We start from the raw sequence: 24,568 nt of genomic DNA, 5'->3' as shown, positions 1-24,568 counted from the left end.
ATTTGTTCAAATATGGCTTAACCCCCAACCCCATCTTTAAATGCCAGTCTTCAACTGAAAAGCTCAAATCTGCTTGAATGTGCTTCGCTTCCAGATGCCACTCTCATTTTCCCCAGAAGTATATTTAACGAGATTTTAGCAGAAAACAAAAGTGTTTTAGACACTGCAACCATAAGACTGAATAATGGACATGCAACCTACACAACATGAATAACTTTCAATTTTTTTTTTTTTTATGGCGGTTTTTAAGAATATGTATTGTTCTTCTGTGTTTGCTTGTCCCCATTGAAGCCCACTGCATCAGAAAGTTAATCTTTCAAACAAGCATGTAACAGATTAAAGCACAGATAGTGGAGCACCCCTTCAACTGCACCCTAATAAAGACCACTGGACGACAAGCAGCACAGACACCCAAGCAAATGACAGCGAAAACGAAAAGACGCCAACTACTTCAGCATCAGCCCACTAATGTGCCCGTCAGCAAATAGTGAACCGAATTAACCAGAACATCTGGAAAAGCACAACGATCTTTAAAAGCCAAGGTTAAAAACACTAACTTAGCTCCATGTTTAATATACTTAAATGTGTGGTATATTCTTTAAATAAATAAAATAAATAACTAAATCAGATTGCATCTCGCCTGAAGAAGGTCCCAGTTGCCCCAAAAGCTTGCATATTGTTAATCCCTTTAGTTAGCCAATAAAAGGTGTCATTTTGCTTGGCTTTTCTCTAAATAAATAAAATAAATAAATATGGAGTGATGAGATATGGGGATGGATATTCGAGGAGTAGACCAAGACAATGATTATACTTTTATATTCTGTCCATTAAAGAACCATCAACAACAAGTGAAATCAAATTACCATATTGAACAATTATAAAAGTTGAATAAATCAAACTCTGCATTGCAGCTGCATGAATAAAACGTGAAGTATAACTTCCGGTTAGCAGAAATAGCCCAAAAGTTGATAGAAATCTACGTTTTGTACCCAATACTTGAATGCAAAAATGTAGTTGACCTAAGAGAAAGTATAGTCAAGTTATCGTCTTTATACACACACACGGTATTTTTGGACTCAGGGAGGTCTAAAACGAGATTCATCAAAATCTCAACATCAAATCTTTGGGCAATTACAATACTTTTCTTATATTTCGTACACAAGAAAGTAAAAATGACCAAACTTGGTTTTCTAAATTCCACATCGAACCTGAAACACAAACTGGAAAACAACAGCTCACTTATTTAGTTTGGGAGCCGAATGAAATCTAAAAGCCCTACAGTATCAAGGAGATGGAGTCTGAGAACCGCTGCTTTAATGTTCAACAAGAGTGAAAGGCTCAGTTAAGGGACTCTCTTCAACCCTCTGAAGACAGTAGTGGAGGAGAGAATGGAGATGAAACTGATGGCCATCAAGGTCAACGCTGTGTGTCAAAGTAACAAAGTACTTTTAGCCAACAAAATTCAACAGAAGTGTGTCAAGAAACGCCACGAGGGCTCTACAGAACTTTACAGGGTCTCACTGTGGCGGCTCTTTTTGTCTTTAGCCAAGTCAGACTGTTTTTTTTTTTCCAAGCAATTCTCATGTGCATTTTTTGGGGGTTGTTGATGTTTGTTATATTTGTTAACCGAACTTCTTGAAAAGCTAAATTTCACTAAAATTAAAGTGCTGTCTGTCTATCTAATTAACTGGTTTGGCTGGGAACCCTAATCTGGGTACTCACTTTCCTGCTTGAAACTCCTTCACTGGACTGTCCAAGCATTGTTATCTAGTTGAGCTTTGTTTGAATGCGGATTTCAAAATGGTTTCCCACCTCCTCTCCAGTCACCCCACCACCTGTCCACTTGATCCTATTCCCTCACTTTTTCAGGCCGTCTCCCTCTCACTCATTCCTGTAATAACACAAACCATTAACTTGTCACTCAGCTCAGGAAAATTCCCTACCATCTTCAAACACGCTCTGATAATCTCACTTCTCGAAAAACCACCACCACCCACAGGCCTGTATGTCTCCTGTCTTTTCTTTCCAAAACTACTCCTTTGTACAGAATGAATTGCTTGATACCAACCAGTCCGGCTTCAAGAGGAACTACTCGACTGAGATGGCTCTACTGACTGTTGTCGACCAGCTACACCATTTTAGAGCTAACAACATGTCACCAGTCCCAATTCTGCTAGATCTCTCTTCTGCCTTTGACTCGGTCAACCACAACATCCTTCTTGCCACCTTTTCTGACACTGGAATCACTGGGACTGCTCTCAGATGGTTCGAGTTCGACATCTTGGGCAGAACCTACAGGGTGTCCTGGCAAAGGGAGTTGTCAAAGTCACACCAGTCATGCACTGGTGAACCCCAAAGTTCAGTGCTGGGTCCTCTTACTTTCTCTGTATACCACCTCGCTGGGCTCCACCATCCAATTGCATGGGTTCTCTCAACATTGTTATGCAGCAGGTGACACACAGCTGTGACTGTCGTTCCCCAATGAGGACAATATGGTGTCAGCTAGAGTCTCCTGGATGAAGGACCACCACCTACAACTCAACATGGCAAAAACTGAGCTTCTTGTGTTCCTCATCTCTGTGCAGCTTGGCTCACTGTCGCTAACACCCACCAGGTCAGTTCGCAACCGTGGGGTGGTGATTGATGAGTGCCTATCTTTTTCTGACCACATTTCTGCTGTTTCTCATTCATACAGGTTCACACTGCACAACATCCGCAAGATTAAACCTATTCTGACAGAGTACACAGCACAAATACTATCTAGGCTTTGGTCTCGTCATGTCTGGACTACTGTAACTCGCTTCTGGCAGGAAGTCTAAAAATTGTGACTTTAATATCAATGCCAGCTTGTAGACCTTAATACCAGTACCAAAACAAACAATAGAAAACAACTTTATGTATTTAATGTTGCATTATAGTAATTATCTAAGTATTTCATCCACATTATAATTCATTTAGCACTTCATTTGCAGCTACTTCAAATGAGTTTGAGTGTTTATCAGGAAACTACATATTAAAGGAATACACCACTGAATAATTTTTTTTTTTTGTTGTTTAAACATGTCACTTGCCCCAAACGGTTTGTAATAGTAGATGAGGAAATTTTTAATCTCAAGCTTTCATGCAGAGTGGAGAGAACGTTTCTGATAAAATGGAAACCTCTGGCGACCAAAGCTGGACAACTGCAATCAATAAAAAAATAATTTTTTTTTTAAAAAATCACAAAAAATGTTATTCATGTGACATTATCAGTATGTCATAATAAAGAAATACGCCCAAAATATTTTTCTTAATAAACAACACAGAGCAAATCTCAAGCAGCATAGATGGCAGAGGAGTTTGGTGGACACACTTGGCACTTCACAGAGCAGGACACAGCAGTGAAGTTTCAGAGCTCTAGCTGGGACTAAACGGAGCTCCATTCTTAACTCTGCCTTTACAGTTAAGGAAAAAATATTCTTGAATATACTGAATTCATAAAGTATATTTTTAACTGGATTACTTATTTAAGCAACATGCATCAAATCAGCAGCCAACTTAGGCTGACCTGAAAGCAGATGTTGGCAGAGGTAACCATTCCTAACACTAAAAAGCCTCTTGACGAAGGCGATTCTGATGAAAATCAGAAATATGGCGGTTACTATCCATTCTCTTTAACAACTGGGGGGAAAAAATTGCTTTTGCTTGCTGTGAGGTCTGCTTAACAATCGTGTCAAAAAGCAGCATTAAAGTCGGTACCTCGGGTTCAGGAAGTGAACCTGGATGGGATTGGGAGCAGAAACTTTGTTTTCGGGTGCCAATGTAGTATTAAAATTCTGTGTTTAGTACAACTGTATAAGCAATCGCACAGCAGTACTGTAGAAAAAATAAAACTATTTCAAAATGTGTGCCTTAAAAAACACAGAAGGCTGTCCTTTTCACTAAAGACAATTCCAGCGACATACTGAAATTTTTCAAAAGGCAGATCATGGAATGCGAGGTGCAAAAACAGATCAGTAAAATAAACCGTAATATCACGTAATGTGTCTGGAGTAACAATCCTAACGCGAGCGTGGGTACGACAAAGAAGACAATTGCTCTTTTGCATTCAAACGTCAATTTCTGCTTTCAAATGAGGTTTTTATGGTACATTCAAATTGTATTAAAATAGTGACATTTGATCTGAAAGCCTGAACCCACTGCCTTACTGGCCTAAGAATGCTCAGAAAAAATTTGCTCAATCTACATCTGTGCCATTTTTTTTTTCTCTCCCATTGTGAACTTCATCTCTTGGTTCTTTGCAAAGTACTATGGTGCCATGAGAAAATAGTTTGAAACAGATAGAGTTTCTGGTCCACATTAACTTCTCAGTGTGTGCAAGAAGATTAATAGCAATGGAAAACAGCACATTTCTGAGGTCTAAAAAAAATACTGCATTTTTATAAGGGCTTTTATCAATTAAAAAATTCAAAATTAAATATTTAGTGTCTATGCAGGGTTTTCCAATTGGTGTGCCATGGCACAGTGGTGCATTGTGAGAGCTACAGGTGTGCTGTGGAAATAGTGAGAGGGACGAGCTCCTCAGACGGTTGAGACCTGTCTGCTACCTGGAGAAGCTGGCATAAAAGCAGCTCTGCTATCGCTCTGTTGCAGACACACCGCTTGCACATATCTCCTGGCTGCTAGAGTCCTCTGCCTGGGTGCCAGTAGATAGCTGGGTATACAAGTTGCCCCTGAGGCAGAGAGGAGTTTGCAAAGGAACAAAGCAGCTGGGAGATGCCACCAAATTGCTAACTAAGTGTCATGTCCGTGCACGCTGATCACTGAACTGCTTTCTTTTACCAGCTGCTCTTGTAGAAACCGCCCCCTCCAACAGCCGAGCACGTGTTTAAGATTTAATGTTCTAGTGGTGTGCCTTGGGATGTTTCTGGTTATAAAAACTGTGCCACCAAAGAAAATAAGGGAGGGAAACACTGGTCTGTAGCAGAACCCGAAGATCCTCACTAACGTAGTTATTTAATTTTGAATTAAGGAAAGAAAACTTGCTACCGTATATACTCACGTTTAAGTTCTCCCAATGTAAAGTCGGGGCTTGATTTTACCGTATAATTTCTGGTATTTTATAATGTCGTTCATATAAGTCGAATGCGAGAAAACTGGCGCTATTGATCCCTAATGCCCACCTGAGACCGTAACCATAGAGCACACTGCCTTTGTTTCTATGTATTGTGCTTACGTGACCACATGGTGTTTAATATCCAAACTATTCCGAAGCGATGCTTGCACCGTTTTGTGTTCTTTGTATCTCACACCCTCATAACCCTTTATCGGAAGAGCATCCCTTATCTACGATGGAGCGTTCAATCAGAAGAAAATACGAAGCTGGTTGTAAATTAAAAGTCATTGAAGTGGCAAAAGAAATTGGTAACTGCGCTTGCCGCGACAACATTCAATGTTTCTGAGAAACTGATGCGAGATTGGAGGAGGCAAGAAGATGTTAAAAAAAAAAAAGTCATATTTTTGATCAGGCGTATAAGTCAGGGTCTGATTTTATGATCGATGTTGCAAGACCCAACTTAAACGTGAGAACATATGCTAATTATGGCACTACAGTGGCGACATGCTGCATCTTCATTCGCCCATGCAAGTAAGAATTTCACTGTGTTCTGCACATCCAACAATATTTACCCTAAGAACCAACTATAACCTAAAATCAAGTCAAGTAGAGCTTTATTGTCATCCTAACAATATACTTACAGTACACAGTAGAACTATGATAATAAAAGAAAAATCATCTTAAATATAAAGGAGTTAACCCTGTAATGGGACATCGACTTTTAACACTAACCACTTATTTTAGGGAAATATTACCTGGTGGCTCTCTTGACTGAGTGGCTGCTGCTGCTGTTTGTAGAGACAAAGTCATCTTCATACGACACCTCGGCAGGAGTCCCAGCAGATAGCAATGATTTTGATTGTACTTTCTCACCTTTCTCTTCCAATACTTCAAAAAAGAAAAATACATAAAATGTCAACACTCTACAGAAATTCCAAAAACAATCAGCTGTTTATAGTCTAATGCACGCAAAGCCAACTCACCTTTTGAATAGGATTGAAAGTTCCTGGTAAAAATACTGATTACACTGTGTGGACTTCCCTTGTTGAGTTCCTCCCAAGGGCCCTTCCAATCGGCCTCAGCCAGCTGAGTGGTGAAGGTTGGGTATTTTTCGGCTTCCTTTTTGAAGTCTGTGATAGGCTGAAAAAGGGTTTGATCAGCAGCACAAAAATCTCTCTCCTCAAGTCGCTCAGCTAGTTTTAGGGGTGGCTGCAGATGTGCTGGCTCTTCCTCTTCAGAGAGGGTGCCCTCGCTGAGGAGTGTTCCTTCACTGATCGAGTCCAAACTTGATTCATGTGGCTCCGGCTGAACCTTGGATGATGCTGGTACAGGCTCTGGGGAGCTCTTGGTCTGCTTTTCAACCACAGAGACTGTAGCTGGCACAAGTCCCTCTGGGATAGGAGATCGGTCTGCGTCTTTACGCTTTTTAAACTCATAGAGATTTCCAACACCTGGAAGGTCCCCTTCAAAAACTGTCTGTCCAGTATTTAAGTACCTCTCAATTCTGGAAGACAAATCCTCTTCACTGTTCTCTCGTACTGGGGGACTTTCAGATTTTGCCCAGCACCCATCACTATTGCTAAATGGCATCACAGTCTTTTCAGCGGCACACACCGAGTTGCAGGCTATGCCAGTCTGAGCCAGCTTCCTTGCTTCGTTTTCAATCCTGCTGGACAGGGAGGCAGCGGTGGCCTTAAGAGCCTCAATGCGGTGGGATCTGCTTTTGTTCTGGCCAGCACTCTTAGGCAAAACGTTACTAGATAGAGATGAATAGGGGATCCCCACAGAAGGCGGCTCCTTCCTCTGCCTGGACAGCACAGACTCAAACTCCTTCTGCAGTAGGGACTGTTGATCCAGACCAAGCAACTGAGTGAAAAGACTTCCCGACTGTGGTGTTGGAGAGGTAATATTCCTCTCTGATGGGCTCAAACGATCTGGTTGCATCCAGCTGGGTCCTTTTAGGTCATTTCTGAAAAACAGCACATTAAAAAAAAACAAACTAAATGCTAGTAAAATGAGTGGCACTCTTACCCATCTTATAAATGTTTCATTTGCATCTGGGATTTCAATTACATTTCTCATTCTGTCCACTAGGTGGAGACAGAGAACCAGCAAACAGGAAAAGCAGGCTTTAAGGGGCAGACAACTGAGCAGGTTTGGCACTGTAGGAGTTGTTCTATCACAGCAGAGCTACTGAAGATGCGATTATTTCTAAAAACACAATTCTGATGTATGATCCTCTTACAGCCAAGCAGGTAACCAGAAGTTGCAAAGGAATCTGGATTTTATACATCTGATAAGCATTATTGTTTATCATCACCCTTACAAGCGTAAATGTCGTCACTTTAGCAAGATTTTCTGGAAAAAATACTAACAGGGTGAATTCGCTGAATCACAGTCTCCCATGCAAAATTCACAGAGCTCAAAGAAATATTTGCTCTAGCGTGTGCCATGGAGGCATTAGTAATGACACACAGAACGAAAAACCACTGTTAAAGTTTGAATTTTCAGCGTCAATCAGAGTTCAGGACATCCTTAAAGTTGTGCACACACTGAGGAAACACTATTAGGTCTACCTACGTAATGATGTCAATGGTTTGCTCCTCGAAATGGCTTCTACTCAATATTTACAGAATATGGGCATGATGTTCATTTAAAAATCAGAACAGACAAGACGCATGATCTAAGCAATTCTGACTGTGGTACACTTCATGCGGAGTCTTGCGTTTGAACCCCATGGCGAGATGGTCTTTGACCATACCATCCATGTTTGCATGGCATTTTGTTTGGTCTTCATCCAGCATTCCCAAAGCCACACGCTCGCCGAGTGGGTTATCCAATGGTCGAGTGTGTGCCCTGCGGAGGACTGGCTCCTGCTTTAGGCTATGAGGTTCCGGATATGTCCCCCAGGTCCTAGTAATACTGAACCGAGGTTTGAGAATGTTAAGTAATACAAATCTAGGAATGAGAAGCCCAACTTCCTGCATTCAATAACTAAATGCGTCCAGAAGCTGCTCACTAAATAGATTAAGGGACAAAGCCTTTGATGGGGTGACGCTACTCCACTCCATTTAATCTCTCCTTAAATTCTAAAAAAAACCAAAGACCATGAGTGGTCCTTACCTGGTCAGAGGCTGCTGGGGCTCAGACAGGGACATGTCGCTGCTGGAGGAAGCACTTAAAGGCCGCTCCTGGACTTTGTTTTCTTTGTCCGACTCCCCAGAGGGTTGATACATGGGTTTGGCCTAGAAATTGACAAAATAAACCTTCGATATGACAAATGTAGTACAAAAAACACCCACTGCCACGCTCAAAGCACAGAAGGAACACAAGGCTACCTGCAGCTTTTATAAGCAGACATAGAAGTCTAAGCGGTGTTTGCTCGCTTGCTTGTTCCATTTTAAAGAGACGACAAGAAAATGCAAACTGTTAAAATGTTTTTTTGACTCTCACCTGAACTTCGCTAACTGTAGGCAGCTGGTCCTTTAACTTGGTCTGTTCCAGGAGTTTGGTGTAGGTCTCCTGCAGCCTCTTCTGCGCTGCAGCATGTGGGGTCAGCTTGGATTTAGCAAAGGCCTCTTTCTGCTTTTTGTAAAGCTCTTGCAGCCGCTTGTTCCTGCGCTCAGCCTCCTCCTTTTGTGCTCGCTTCTCCTCGCTTTGCCTCTTCTTGCGCTCCTCCTGTTGCCGGACAATGTACTGCCGCACAGTGTCGCTGTCATAGTGCCTCTTTTTTAAGCCTGCATCGTTACTCTCTTGCTTGCGTTTGGCAGGACTTGCGCTCCGAGACAGCCGAGATGAACCCCTTGCCATTCTGTCCGTTACCCCCGACTGCTTGTCTTCTTCCTCCCCTATGGGATTGTCCAAATGCAGGTCATCCAGGATGCTGCGAATCTCCACAGACAGGAAGTCTTTACTCGTGTGGGGCTTTTCCTCAGGCCCTGACGGAAGCTCAGTGGAGGAGGTGGATTTTTTCAAGGTGACTTCTGGTTGCCGACCCTCTGCACTTCGGGCTCTCGGCTTCTTAGTCTTCTCGAGACACTTGTCAGATTCAGTCTTTAACATGTCTCCTTTAAAAAAAAAAAAAAGGGGGGGGGGGAGCACAAAAATCAAAAACAAACAAAACATTTGGTACTTTTTTATTTAAAAATGGACACTTCACTCTTCTAATGCTCATAATGAACGACACGGTTTACACCTGGACAGCCACACGCTAGCTGATCTCCGAAGAGACACCGCAACTCAAATTTGATGGTTGCTTGCGGTCTCATTGGCCATCTAGTCTCCTCCTCTATTGGTGATGACCTTTTTAGTTGAAACAAAGTTCAGTAAACACACTAAACTCCATGATCTCTGTACAAAAAGAGATCCACACTACGCCATGAGAGAGAACAACTAGCACACAATAAGCTAATGAGAACCTGCTAAAATGATGAAAACAGACTTCATTCGTAAAACATTCAGCTACTGCCGCCAGTCACAACTCCTCCAGGCAAGAATCTCACTTTAGCATTAAAACTTCAATCCCAAGTATCATGAGAGTGGTGAGCCAGGATGAAAGACGACCGACTCTGAATTACACAAATATGTGATGAGAAAAACTCCCATGGAAATGACCAGAAGACCTCAAACATTTGGGAGTTTTAACGGCCAAACCCACAATTAATGATAATTGCTGTAAGGGTATTAAAATATTTACAATTACACACATCTTAGCTAATCTGTCATTTTAAATTTGCTCATTAATTGAATTAACCCACCCATCCATGCTCTAAACTCGCTTAATTATCATAAAATGCTGCTCTACCACCTTAACCACACAATCATGGACAAAGCAGAAGAACTGATAGAATTTGCACTATTATAGATTCTGTAGGTGTTCAGCTGTCCTCAAGACAGATCAAGTAACTTTACTATCGCATGCCTAGAACCTTTGTGTCTTTGGGAATGCTGACTGAAGACCAGACGCGCGACTGGGTCATTCAATGGACTTGTGCGCTGCCCAGGACTGTCAATCACATTTAGAAAAAGTGCAGCCTTGGCCGAGATGATCTCCTGTGTAAGTTGTCATGTATTCTGCATCGCCTTGGACAAACTTAGACTGTGAACACCTTGTCCTACTGCCTTTACGCTTAGAAATGCCTCTAGAAACAGATGGGGAGATTTTTCCTCTCTTCCTCTCATCTGGCTTGGCAGCCATCATGACATCCTCAGAAGGAACACGAAAATTACAAAGGTGTGAATACATTTCATCATGTTTCATTACAAGAAATGCTGGAGAAACTGCTGTACAAATTACACACTGCATGTACACAGTAATACAAATCAGGTCTCCCCTAGACTTTCTCGTATACTCAGATATGGGGCTGGATATTTGAGGAGTAAACTGTAAGACAAGGATTTGTATATTACAGTGATCCCTCACTATATCGCACTTCAACTTTCGCAGCTTCACTCCATCGCGGATGTTAAATGTAAGCATATCTAAATATATATCATGGATTTTTCGCTGGTTCGCGGATTTCTGCCGACAATTGGTCTTTTAATTTATGGTACACACTTCCTCAGTTTGTTTGCCCAGTTGATTTCATACAAGGGACGCTATTGGCGGATGGCGTAGAAGCTACCCAATCAGAGCACGTATTACGCATTAAATAAAACATCTCAATAATATACGATATGCTTCCCGCGCGGTGCTTGATTGTTTGCTTTTCTCTGTCTCTCTCACTCTCTGTGACATTCTCTCTGCCTGACGGAGGGGGTGTGAGCAGAAGGGCTGTTTGCCTAGAGGATACAGACGCTCCTCTACAAAATGCCGCTTTATCGCGGTGCTTCGGCATACTTAAAAGCCCAAAAGCACGTATTGATTTTTTGATTGTTTGCTTTTCTCTCGCTCTCTCTCTCACTTACATTCTCTGCTCCTGACACACATTCTTTGAAGAGGAAGATATGTTTGCATTCTTTTAATTGTGAGAAAGAACTGTCATCTCGGTCTTGTCATGGAGCACAGTTTAAACTTTTGACTAAAGGGTGTTATTTCATGTCTAGAGGGCTCTAATAATGTTAACAGTGTGGGAGAGTTTATAAGGGCTTAAAATATATAAAAATAACCATATAAACGTATGGTTTCTACTTCGCGGATTTTCATCTATCGCGGGGAGTTCTGGAATGCAACCCCCGTGATCGAGAAGGGATTACTGTATATACATTAAAGCAGCAGCAACAACAAATCAAATCAATAAAATATTGAACAATTATTATAAAAGTTGAATAAAAATTGGACTTTGCAGCTGCATGAATAAAAGGTAAAGTAACACTTCCAGTTAGTGGAAACAGTTTGGCTGACCTAAGTGAAAGCGTACTGAAGTTATCGTGTTTACATACACACAAAATTCCAAAAATGGTATTTTCAGACGTTGAGATTCATCAAATTCTCAAAATGGAACGTTTGGAGAATTCTAGCATGCTCCCTATACCTCGTATACGAGAAAGTCTGGGAGGTGTAAAATGCGGAGATTCATCAAAATCGACATTAAATATTTTGGACGATTCCAATACTTTCCCTATACTTTGAATACAAGAAAGTAAAAATGCATGCAAACCATGTGGAAGACCATACGTTTCTTGGTGCGGGTAGTTGCATGGGGAGACGTGCAGTCAGACAGGCTCAATACCAAAAAAAACTTTTCTGCTGTTTAAGACTTTTCTGGGTGCCTCTGCTGGAGGAGATTCCAATAGAAAACATCTCACAGATTTACTAAAGTTGTCTAAAATGGTAGGTGGGCAGCCAGTGTAGTACCTAATGCCGCAGATTAAAGATTTGTGAGGTCTACCTGAATCAAACACACTTTTCAATGAACACTTTAACGTACACTTTCCAAATCATGCATGCTAGTTGAACTGTGGGCTCTAAACTCAAGTCACAGATGTTGTCAGCAAGTGCTTGGACTTTGTGCGAGGCCTGTACTCCTGCTACCATCTTTAAGAAGCAAGAACTGCAAAATTCAAAACTGGAGAGTAATGCATCAAATAGAATGTTCACAACATCGCGACTGTTCAGGCTATATACCCAATAAGTGACAGTGCGTCACTAAGACAGTTTATATTTTTTGTTTCTTCTTTTTTAAATGACGGTTTTGTGTAGTAGCTAATAGTCCCTCGCTCAAGACAGCCTCAGCCCAGTTAGGTCATTACAATGTGCCCTAATTAATTAGCGTCAGGCATCACTATGCATGGTCACGTGACACAGGAGCAATTCTTTTCACTTGTAAAAGTGCCTCTGTTAAAAATATCATGAGCTTCGGCTTCAAAATGCAAGATGTTTAGTTTTGTCTGCAGGTTTAGCAGCAATTACTCCTCTGAACTGTCTGCTTGAACATTGTGCTTCAGTGCACTTAAATACGCTTTATTTGCATTTTATAATATAAACATTTTTTGTGTGCGCTCTACGTGCCGGTGCAGTCTACACAGAGTCACGTCTCCGTAGGGACATGCGAGTGGTTTCATCAATAAGGTCTTTGTTACCAGTTAACATATGGGCCTTTTACCTCAAATGCAATTTGTCTTCATGGTTAAACCTCCAGCAAGTCAGTGGCACATTTTTGCCTCCTTGAAACAAAAGTTGTATTTTTTTTTTGTTTTAATGCAGCAGAGTCCTGAAAATGTGTTCCCACATAAAGGGCATAACCCAATCAAGGCGCAAACTTTTATGGTCGGTTCTTTGCAAAAACAAGCAACAAGGAGGAGGAACAAAGAAGGACCTTTGTCCACAAGTTAACAGTTAATATTATTACTTGGACTAAAAAGGAGAGGCAAACCTTAAGGCCTAAGCCTTTGAACCGCTGTGACAAACAGATTAACCCAAACGCTCCAGGAAGTTTAGTGTTCACCTCTGCTGCCACACCATAATCCTCAAAGTTCAAGCACATACCTGTTCTATTCCCCATGGCCGGTGCTGCTCTCTCATTTGACTGGGCCCTCTTTGTGCCAGCAATGGTTGGTGGAGGGCCTAAAACCATTCGTACAACCTTCTGCCCTTCTCTCCAGGATGCAGTGTTAATTCCATGTGAACCTAATGGTGGGAAGAAACCATGCAGTCAGCCTTGTCTCTATGCATCACCACAACATTTTCAATACAAGGCACACTACTTGCAGACCCACACCAGGAATGCTGGGGCATGCACCTTAGTTATAGTTTTCCTCTGCAGTTTGAGGTTACCAGTAAACATTTTTATACATTTTATTAACTCTGCATTCCCTTACTTAGAAAATGAACAAACCCCTTGTGAAAGTTCCGAGTCATTGGAGGAGTCTGTCAGGAGACATCAGGCCCCAGTTGTGAACCACTATATTCAAGTACAAAATGCACTTTCAGTAAATAGCTCTATTGCAGTGTGGGTCAAAACATGAGATTATACAAACATCTTAAAAACACTGAAGTCACAGCTGTTGCTGGCCGAACTAAAACAGTGCTTAGTACTGAGATTTGGGAGTTAAGGAAATCAGAATTTGAGGTCAGCTTGTTCTCCTTACAAATGATGGCAACCTAAAGTGACAGCGAGTTGCATGTTTACCACAAACAAGAATGAATTACGCTGGACTCTAAAGTCAATGTGGCAATAAGGACCCAATGTAGTTTGGCTTCTTGCAATCTGGTGGTGTGCACTTGTTAAATCTTTTCAATCCTAACACATCAAAAACGTAATTCTATGGGTTGACAAGAGTAAATGACCAGGACACACAAGGTTTTTGTTGTGAATGAGTGTCAGATTCCGCAACATGTCACTTGATCTGCCTATACTTTAGCTGCAGAAATATAGAAGCAAATGGGCTTATGATTTAAAACATGGGTTTGTATAAAGAACAAGCTAAATAAATTTAAATGGAAATATAAATCTTATTTAATAATGTGTCAGCCATGAAATTAGATTAGAGGGAAAGCAAACCAAATGAGCCTCCCTGCATTAGATTGGGTTAGGGTTAGACTGAAGAAACAAAAGTTGACTTATCCTTACAGTCATAAAGAGGAAATAAAGATGGATTAGGCCTGATGTTGGAAGTGATCATGGGAAGATTCATGCGGAGAAGACCACGAGGAAGGAAATGGACGACTATCTTAGGCGATGTTCAGAAAGAAAAGACATGTGGGCAGATGAAGAGAGTAGCTAAAGAGAAAGCAAAGTGGAGGACAGAATTGTGCCTTTGACTCGTTATGATCAGCTACTCCATTTAATATTTTTCTGCACTTTATTTGAGCTTTTGCCAATAATTTACTGTTAAGAAAAGACCTTTAAAAGACAAAGGAATCTTTTTCTGACATTTCTTTTTTGCTTTAGATTAGGTTACAGAATGTTCATTTTTGACATTCTCCTGTAACACCGGTTTTATTTTTTTTAGGTGTCACCATTTTGAGGAATTTCTGTTGAAGGCCCACTGAAAATGAGCAGCAGTGGACATCGCCGGCTCGAAAGGTATAAAGGTCAGTGTCATACAACACCTAGGATGTCAGAGTGTGCAGGTTCAAGGAGACATTTCAGTGTGTTGTTTCTTTACTTGCCTTTCTGATTAACAATTTTCTATACAAGATTTCTTGATGAAGAGTTTTGATTGGTATTTGAGGGTTAGATGTCATGATTTGTTGACTTTTTAGTTTCACTCTTGGCCTGACCTTTTGAATACTTTCATTCAAAAATATACCCTTCAAGTGACAGAACAAGACCAGTCAAAAGACAAAACACTTTCTGACAATAATAATTTGTAAATACTCAGTACTCTAAGCAGAGAAAATCTTGTGTGGCACTCCAGAAAGTCTCTTGAGAGACACACACACACAGGCCACTACTTATTATTACGGGTCTCCAACTCCGATTCCCGAGGGTTGCAAATTTTCATTTTAACCATTTCCTAAATTCGGGGCTGTTTTATTGCTGCTAATAAACTCCCTCTCCCTTATTTTAATTTACAGATCAGCAGCATTAAGATTTCTAATCATACCTGACCTACCTTAAACACTACTGTGACATTCATGCCATTGTATTGCTCACTGATTGTTTGAATTTGTGGGTTAAAATTTAGTGAGAAGTCAAGCAAAAGAACAAATTATATTGGCTAACTAAAAAGATTACAATATGCAAGGTTTCGAGGCAACTCAGGCCCATTCTTCAGGCAATATGGGTTAAAATTTAAAACCAGTTCTCACTAACACTCTTAAGGCAGCAACAACACTGGAAAACCTTTGAATTCTCAAAGTAGACAAACTCAAAAAAGAAACTAGAGGGGTGAGAATATCGGCCTTATTTTTTTCTCAGTACCAGCTGCTGACAGTTGTTCAGCTATGCTAAACACACTGAACAGCAACACCCAAACAGCTGTTCATTCTCAAAGTGCCAACGCGGCTGAAGCCAACAGCAGGAGTTTCTGAAGTCTAAAAGGATATTTTTAGTAATGATACACAGCTGCATGATAATTCTGCCTACTCGGGAATGGAAGAGGGAAGCCTGTTCACGATAGTGATGGATGCGTTATCAGAAGAGGAGAAAAGCTCTCCCTTGGGAGGTACCATTTTGCCGATAACTGGGTCACAAAGGCAAAAATGAGAGGAGAATTGCGGCAGATGGTACTTAAGTGGCAAAACTGTTCAAAAAGGAAGGGGCTCAAGATGAGCAATAAAAGAATAATCAGTAGTAGTGAGAGCATAAGTGCAAAAACTGCTTAATCAAGTGTCTGAAATTAAAGTACTTAGTGTCTCCATAATAAGTGAAGGGAGAAAGTAAAACGGAGATGTGCTGCTTTTATTTGTTCCAACAGGTAAAAGGGAGAAGTGTGAGCTGTGTAATCTAGGACAACAGGGTGCTGCTGTCAGAAGCTAAGGAGTACACCATAGACATTAGGCCTACATTGCTAAACAATATAGAGACTAAGGAAAGAAATGAGGAGAGCGGGCTTGATACCAAAGAAACGAAAATACTGAGAGGTACAGAAGTGTCACTGAAGGAATGGATATGCGTGGGTGTGCAGTGTAATAAATGCAGAGAGATTTGGTCAAATATTGAGAATGGATGATAATGCTGGAGTAAAGGCGATGTTTAAATTCAAGGATAAATTCAGCATTTTTCAAGTCAGTTATTTTTTTCACAGACATGGTATATATGCATTTGCTACATGAAACTGTGCCCCAAAGTCCAAATGGAAAAGAAAGGAGAGGAAAAAAAAAAAACACACACACACACACAGCTATGCAGGTATTTAATAATTGGAATTCACAGGGCATAGGAACCTATCCTTTAACATTAGAATTACCAGAGCCTACGAAAAAACTCAGACCCGGCCCACCTTAAATCCGTTCGCACCTCTCCGTCAGTGTCTTTTGTCCTGTAAATGTGCCGATAAAGACAAGCAGCCGACTATTCCAACTCCCCCGACAGCTGCAGAACGTGCACAAACTTCTCCCAGCTCGTGCCTTGATTTTATCTGGGAGTGAAGTGCTGGAGTTTTAGAGTGGAAATAGATTGCTATTTAGAATACATGCATTTCATGTATGTTCCATTTCTACAATAATCTGTGTAAGCACATTGTTAAAACAGAAACGTTTTTCATATTTTAGTGATAAATGACAAAATGTACAAATAAACTATATAATGTGTGAAGCATGAAGTCCAAAGATCAAATAAACACTTTCACAAAAGGTTCAAGGATGAGACAACAGCTTCCATAGCATAGCGGTAAGTTTTACTGACTTGTAATCAAGAGTCCAATGTGTTTACACAGATTATTGTAGAAACAGAACACACATGAAATGCATGTGTTCCAAATAACGATCTTTTATTTCCACTCTAAAACTGCACTCCACTCCCAGATAATCAATCAAGGCAGGAGCTGGGAGAAGTTTGTGCACATTCTGCAGTTGTGGGGGGATGGAACAGTAGGCTGCTTGCTGCTTGTCTTTATCAGCACATTTACAGGACAAAAGATACTGACGGAGAGGTGTGAACGGATTGAAGGAGGGCCGGATCTACGAGTTTTTTCGTAGGCTCTGGCAATTCTAGTGTTAAGATTAGGAAGCAAAAGAAAAGGGATAACACCATCTTACTATTGGTCTAAAACACTAGACAGGTGATAAACTTGACCAAGAACATGTCTATGGATAGGCCTGTTACGAAAGCCAGGACAAGGCCATCTGTGGGAAATGGCCCTGATGATGATACAGAACTACTTAATCTATGTTGCAGTAAAAGACCAAGAATGGGGTGAAGCGCTAAATGACAACAGAGTGGCCATCATTATGAGGAAATGGTTTATGAAAAACTCGCTCTTATGTAGCAAAGCTTGAAATCACCATTTCAATGACGCTGGAACAATGAGATAAACAGAAGCCCAAAAAGTGAACTTCCACAAAGCCCTGTATTTTACTATCACAGACAGAAAACATTTGCATTTACAGTGGAACCTCTAGATATGATCACCTCTGTATACGAGAAATTCAAGACAAGAGGAAAGTATGGGAGAAAAATTCTGATCTAAATACGAGCATTGGCTCGCATAACGAGCCAGGCTGTGGTTATGTGCGACGCGTTTCCCGATCCGCCTCGACTCGGTGATTCACCCAAGCGGACGCTGCCAGCCCGTCAGCTCACTCAGTGTTCCTTGTTCTCCTGTAGCGCGAGGATCTACGCGTTTGTGCGCTTGTGATTTCATTGTTTCGCTGTAGCGTATCCAAAAATATCGCGGACATGTAGACGGAGAATAGGAGACGATTGCCCTCAAAAGGAGAGAGAGAGAGCGAGAGAGATAAGGAGAGAGCAAGAGAGAGAGAGAGAGAGAGAGAGAGAGAGAGACGTGCACGAGTGAGAGAGATAAGGAGAGAGAGATGTGCACGAGAGAGAAGAACCATCAGCTCAGTTATGCTCACATGACGCACAGCATGACAAAGTGTACCCATACTACTTGTATTGCAAGACATCGCTCGTTTTATCAAGTCAAAATTAATTTAAAAATTTAGATTGTCTTGCAAAACACTCGCAAACCAAGTTACTTGCAAACCGAGGTTCCACTTGTATATATTAAGCATCAGTGTTATTTATTAGGAAAATTGATTTTTATGTTGATATTTTTGGGAGTGCGGAACGGATTAACTGGATTTCCATTATTTTCAATGGAGAAGTTTGTTCTAGATACGAGAAATTCGCTATACAAGCTCAGTGCTGGAACAAATTAAACTCGTATCTCAAGGTTCCACTGTAAAAGTAACAAGTTCAGTTATATCCAACTCCAACAGTTCAAAACATAGCAATTCCATATAAATTTATAGAAAGATCCCCTCAGTTCTTCATCCTTAACAAAATATAAGCCTTTAATTTAACCTGGTTTCGCTTCTGGACTGAGGGAGAGGGATGCTTTATGGACTTTCCTTGTTGTTTTTACAGGCTTCTTCTCTATTTCTGGCGGTTTACTTTTTGTCTTTGATTCTTCAGCTGAAATATAAGAAGATAGAATTTAGTGGTTTCTGATAAAAGTGCTTTAAAACGTCTCTCTCACTATTAAAGCTGCCTATAGGATATATAAAATTGTCGTATTGAGGGTTAGCAGCAACACATTAAACAGTGATCACTAACTGGAGCCAAAATTTACTAGAATGTCGAAGAGGTGGTTTCCGAGAGACTAAAATACTATGCAATATTAGTAAGAAGAGCATAAACAGAAAGAAGGCATTTGCATCTGGTCATATTGGCTGGACACCTTTTTTTTTTTTACATAAAAACAATGGGTCTGAACACCTGATAATAAATATGTTCAAGAGAGGAAACAGAAGGAATTTATTCACATTACACATTTAGTTAATCTATTATTCATTTATTTACTATTAAGTAACAAGACAGTAACAGATGCTTTGTTTGGTATTAACACTTACAAATCATCAGTTAAGTGTTTATTCATCTCTGCAATATGGCCTGCTAAACAAATTTCACTTTGAAAAGGTCAAAGGTGGCTTAACTGAGACATGTTCTCTGAAAATTGCACATTTCAGTACAAGACCTGGGAATCGTTAATATTTGCAATTAATTTTACCAGCATTTTAATATGCCACACTGTACAAAGGTGAATAATCACATTACTGATGCTTTGTCAATGTTAGTGAGACCTAAAGATGCCTTTGTAAATGTCTTGTTACATGGCAGTATAGGAGGAACTCGGGCATTTTTGGAATATAGCAACAACTAAAGTCTATCAACTTCAAATCTATCAACACTATCAACATCCCAGACAGCATTCGGAAGCCATTAAAAAGGCTAACAGGATGTCAGGTTATATAGCGCCTTGATGTGTGGAGTACAAGTCACAGGAGGTTCTGCTGAAGCTTTTTAATGCACTGGTGAGGCCTAATCTGAAGTACTGTGAGCAGTTTTAGACTATAAAAAGGACAGGAAGAGCAACGAGGCTGAGTCCAGGGCTGCAGGGGATGAGTTATGATAAAAGATTAAAAGAGCTGAGCCTTTACAGTTTAAGCAAAAGGAGATTAAGATGTGACATCACTGAAGTGTTCAAAATAATGAAGGGAATCAGTCTTGTGGATCGAGACTTATTTAAAAATGAGATCATTAAGATCATGTGGACTCAAACTCAGAAAGGGTAAATTTCAGTTTGCTTTTCTTTTTTTGTTTATTTTAAAGACACAGAGAGCCATGGACACATGGAATAAGTGACCATGTACAGTAATGTGGTTGGCAGGCCGTCAAACTTTATGAACCTTTAAAACTCGACTTGATGTAATTTTGGAGGATATAAGCAGATAGGACTGGTGAGCCTTGTTAGGCTGAATGAACTTTTCTCAGCTAAATTTTTCTAATGTTCTTTTCAGAGTAGTGCCAACTATCTTCTAGTCATTTGGAAGCATTTGATGAGCTTGTTACCATAACTATTCAATAACAAGCAACCACTTTTCTTGCTACTGCGATAAGAACAGAGGCAGTGGTGCTGTAAGAATTATGTTTTTGAACTTCTCTAGCGCCTTCAACACCATCCAACCTCTGCTCCTTAGGGATAAACTGACAGAAATGGGAGTTCGTCCACGATCCATGGCACCAGGTGTGAATCATCTTACAGACAGACCTCAGTATGTGCATCTCGGGAACTGCAGGTCTGACATTGTGGTCAGCAGCACAGGAGCGCCGCAGGGGATTGGACTTTCTCTGGTCCTGTTCAGTCAACATACATCGGACTTCCAATACAACTCGGAGTCCTGCCACATGCAAAAGTTCACTGACGACACTGCTATGGTGGGCTGCATCAGGAGTGGGCAGAAGGAGGAGTATAGGAACCTAATCAAGGACTTTGTTAAATGGTGCGACTCAAACCACCTACAACTGAACACCAGCAAAACCAAGGAGCTGGTGGTGGATTTTAGGAGGCCCAGGCCCCTCATGGACCCCGTGATCATCAGAGGTGACTGTGCAGAGGGTGCAGACTTATAAATACCTGGGAGTGCAGCTGGATGATAAATTGGACTGGACTGCCAATACTGATGCTCTGTGTAAGAGAGGACAGAGCCGACTATACTTCCTTATAAGGCTGGCGTCCTTCAACATCTGCAATATGATGCTGCAGATGTTCTACCAGACGGTTGTGGTGAGCGCCCTCTTCTACACGGTGGTGTGCTGGGGAGGCATCATAAAGAGGAGGGACGTCTCACGCCTGGACAAACTGGTGGAGGAAGGCAGGCTCTATTGTAGGCTTGGAGCTGGACAGTTTGACATCCGTGGCAGAGCGACGGGCACTGAGCAGACTCCTGTTAATCAAGGAGAATCCACTAAACAGGATCATCTCCAGTCAGAGGAGCAGCTTCAGCGACAGACTGCTGTCACCATCCTATTTCACTGAGAGACTGAGGAGACACCACACTATGCGACTCTTCAATTCCACCCGTAAACGTTAACATTATACAAAGTTATTGTCTGTTATACCTGGCTCGCACTCTCCACCTTGCATTTTTTTTTTTTAACTTGCACTGCATTTGTATCACTCTTTAATTAATACTGTTCTTATCGGTATGCTGCTGCGGGAGTAGGTGAATTTCCCCTTGGGGATTAATAAAGTATCTATCAATCAAATAACTGCAGGCAAAACACAAAAAAAAAAAAAAAAATCTAACCAGAATGGAAGTCATCATAAACCTCATCATGTGTGACCATTTTCATTTTCACGTAACTTCAAGTTCTTATAGTTATCAGTGTAGCAGAAATTAATCTGTGATCCTCAAGCAATCAAGCTAGATTTCAGAAAAGTCAACACTCACTTTAAATGTTTGAAAATGGACACCTTTGCCTTGTTATATCAGCAGGCCCTTAGTGTTGTACTTTGCGGCAAACATGACAAACAGACTTGAAATTAAGCATATTTGGTTTGTTTGCAAAGGTCTCTCACTTTCATGCAAAACACTTCCAGTAAAATGTTTAACACAGTGCATAGCCAAAAAGTCTAAAAGAGGAACTTGATAAGTAAATTTACGTTAAGCTGTGCCTACGCAACTTTCTTTTGACTTAGGCTACTTTAACGTTAAATTCAAAAGCAGCTACTAGGCCACTGAGCAGGGGTTTCCTGGAGTTCCATAAACGTCGTCTTAGGACATTTCCCCATTGTAGCCCCCAAAAGGAAAAGATAAGCCATCAGCATACTAGGGAATGAATAAGGGCGTTATGTTGATAGCACATCACTGAGAAGACTTAAGAGAACTGACTGCACGTAAAGTTAATGGTATTAATTGAATGCTACCTTTCATGATGAAGACAATTCTAAAACGTTTTACAAGAAGAGAACAACTTAACGGTATGTAACACTATTGCCCGAGTCTCACTAATGACCAGGCTGTGATCTTATCTCATCATCTATGCCATCGGGGTAACAACTTGAGCTGTCCAGTCTCTAAGTAGACCTGACCAATCACCTGCTAGCTGAAGAGACAGATCTCGGTAGATTTCTCTGCTAAGATTCTGGAATTCTGCTTCTGGCCACACTTTTCCATCTGGAGTTCGGATTTTTGTCTCAGTTGGATTGAAACCTGAAGGAGGAGAAAAAAAAAAAGCAACAATGGGGGATGTTGGTTTAAAAATAACTAAAATCAAAAGAAGATGACAGTTGAGTGAAAACCTACCCTTATAGACAGGTGCAGGACGTGCCACAGCCACTTTCCGCACTTTAGCATTGGGAGCCGACGTCTCCACATTGACTGAAATGGGCTGCTCCAGGCATCCCATTTGTCGCTCCCTCTCTGTCGTTTCCTCTGAATATTCCCGTTGCTTGCGAATGCGCTCCTTGAGCTTCTCCAGTTTCTCATCGTGCTGCCTGTTCTTCAAGATTTCCAGACGCTGAGAAGATGAACTGGGACTGGAGGACTGTGAGTTTGCTACTGCCACTTGACAAGCATTAGGGTATGGCACTCTGCTTCCATCCTCTGCAGCGACAAAGGCACTGCCACCATCTTTTTCTGCTTTCCATGGCATTGTAGTAGTTTTGTAAAGTGCTTCAGATCTCCGTAGAATGTCCAAAGCTGGACGATCATTAAGATACTGGACGACCGTATCATTAACAGCAGTTGAGAGAGTGCTTTCAAAATCCTGACTCTGCAAGTCCCGTGTGTCTCGTTCATAGATCATCCTGCTCTGTCTGTCATCCACTTGCTTCGTATCAGCAGTGTGCAGGTCAGATAACAAACATGGGTCATCCAGATGGGAAGACATTAAGTAAGAAGGTGCTGCATCTCTGGGGAAAAAAGTCAGATATCAATCAAATCTCATTTACTCTTTAGTCAAAATTTAACGTTATTTCCAAATAATAAGGACGGAAGCAGAAAACTTTCAAACATTTAAGCAAAAAACTGTACGTAAGATGACCCCTTCCCAAGAAATGAAAGCGCAAGATGAAGAAAAAGTTTCAACATATCCTCTTTGTCAAACTACAGGTCAATTCGATTCCAGTGCCATTACAGGTGGGAGGGGTGGTCAAGGGGCTTCACAGGCTCAAGGCCTTTATCTTCGAGGACCTAAAAATCATGTGAAAATCTAGGGCCGGTATGAGACCCTGACATATGCAAATTCTGACAATGACCCTGGTCTACTCGGTAAATCAAATTGGCACAACTGATTCAAATCAAGTGAAACAACAAAGTGACTTTCAACAGACATTGATAACAAGTGTTATATACCCTTTCATCGCTGGTCCTCCCCACTTTGTGCACTTTAATGGTACACACAATAAGATCACAACTTATTAATCCAGTAGGTGCTCCGTCATTGGCAGTTGCACCTTTTATAACATATAACACATTACTTTAACATGGCTTTCTCATAGCTTCATTCTGTATACAGTGTATCCGGAAAGTATTCACAGCACATCACTTTTTCCACATTTTGTTATGTTACAGCCTTATTCCAAAATGGATTAAATTCATTTTTTTCCTCAGAATTCTACACACAACACCCCATAATGACAACGTGAAAAAAGTTTACTTGAGGTTTTTGCAAATTTATTAAAAATAAAAAAACTGAGAAATCCCATGTACATAAGTATTCACAGCCTTTGCTCAATACTTTATCGATGTACCTTTGGCAGCAATTCCAGCCTCAAGTCTTTTTGAATATAATGCTACAAGCTTGGCACACCTATCCTTGGCCAGTTTCACCCATTCCTCTTCACAGCACCTCTCTAGCTCCATCAGGTTGGATGGGAAGCATCAGTGCAAAGCCATTTTAAGATCTCTCCAGAGATGTTTAATCAGATTCAAATCTGGGCTCTGGCTGGGCCACTCAAGGACATTCACAGAGTTGTCCTGAAGCCTCTTCTTTGATATCTTGGCTGTGTGCTTAGGGTCGTTGTCCTGCTGAAAGATGAACCATCGCCCCAGTCTGAGGTCAACAGCGCTCTGGAGCAGGTTTTCATCCAGGATGTCTCTGTACATTGCTGCAGTCATCTTTCCCTTTATCCTGACTAGTCTCCCAGTTCCTGCCACTGAAAAACATCCCCACAGCATGATGCTGCCACCATGATGCTTCACTGTAGGGATGGTATTGGCCTGGTGATGAGCGGTGCCTGGTTGCCTCCAAACGTGACGCCTGGCATTCACACCAAAGAGTTCAATCTTTGTCTCATCAGACCAGAGAATTTTGTTTCTCATGATCTGAGAGTCCTTCAGGTGCCTTTTGGCAAACTCCAGGCGGGCTGCCATGTGACTTTTACTAAGGAGTGGCTTCCGTCTGGCCACTCTACCATACAGGCCTGATTGGTGGATTGCTGCAGAGATGGTTGTCCTTCTGGAAGGTTCTCCTCTCTCCACAGAGGACGTCTGGAGCTCTGCCAGACTGACCATCAGGTTCTTGGTCACCTCCCTAAGTCCCTTCTCCCTCGATTGCTCAGTTTAGATGGCCGGCCAGCTCTAGGAAGAGTCCTGGTGGTTTCGAACTTCTTCCACTTACGGATGATGGAGGCCAC

At 41.3% G+C, this 24,568-nt stretch overlaps 1 protein-coding gene across 1 annotated transcript in view; it reads right to left on the bottom strand.

Annotated features, from left to right (window-relative positions):
* The window catches only part of cep350 (centrosomal protein 350), a 99,817-nt gene that overhangs the window by 40,774 nt on the left and 34,475 nt on the right, over window positions 1-24,568 (bottom strand). The window contains 8 exon segments of the mRNA XM_039767314.1: window positions 5,851-5,983; window positions 6,079-7,064; window positions 8,219-8,340; window positions 8,549-9,162; window positions 13,023-13,163; window positions 18,451-18,561; window positions 22,029-22,142; window positions 22,236-22,843. Coding sequence (XP_039623248.1) covers window positions 5,851-5,983; window positions 6,079-7,064; window positions 8,219-8,340; window positions 8,549-9,162; window positions 13,023-13,163; window positions 18,451-18,561; window positions 22,029-22,142; window positions 22,236-22,843 — 2,829 coding nt within the window.

This window comes from Polypterus senegalus, chromosome 10 (genome assembly GCF_016835505.1).
Source record: "Polypterus senegalus isolate Bchr_013 chromosome 10, ASM1683550v1, whole genome shotgun sequence".
In the NCBI taxonomy this organism is placed as follows: Eukaryota; Metazoa; Chordata; class Cladistia; order Polypteriformes; family Polypteridae; genus Polypterus; species Polypterus senegalus.
Note: the sequence above shows the minus strand (reverse complement) of the source record. Positions and strands in the feature narration are given on the sequence as shown.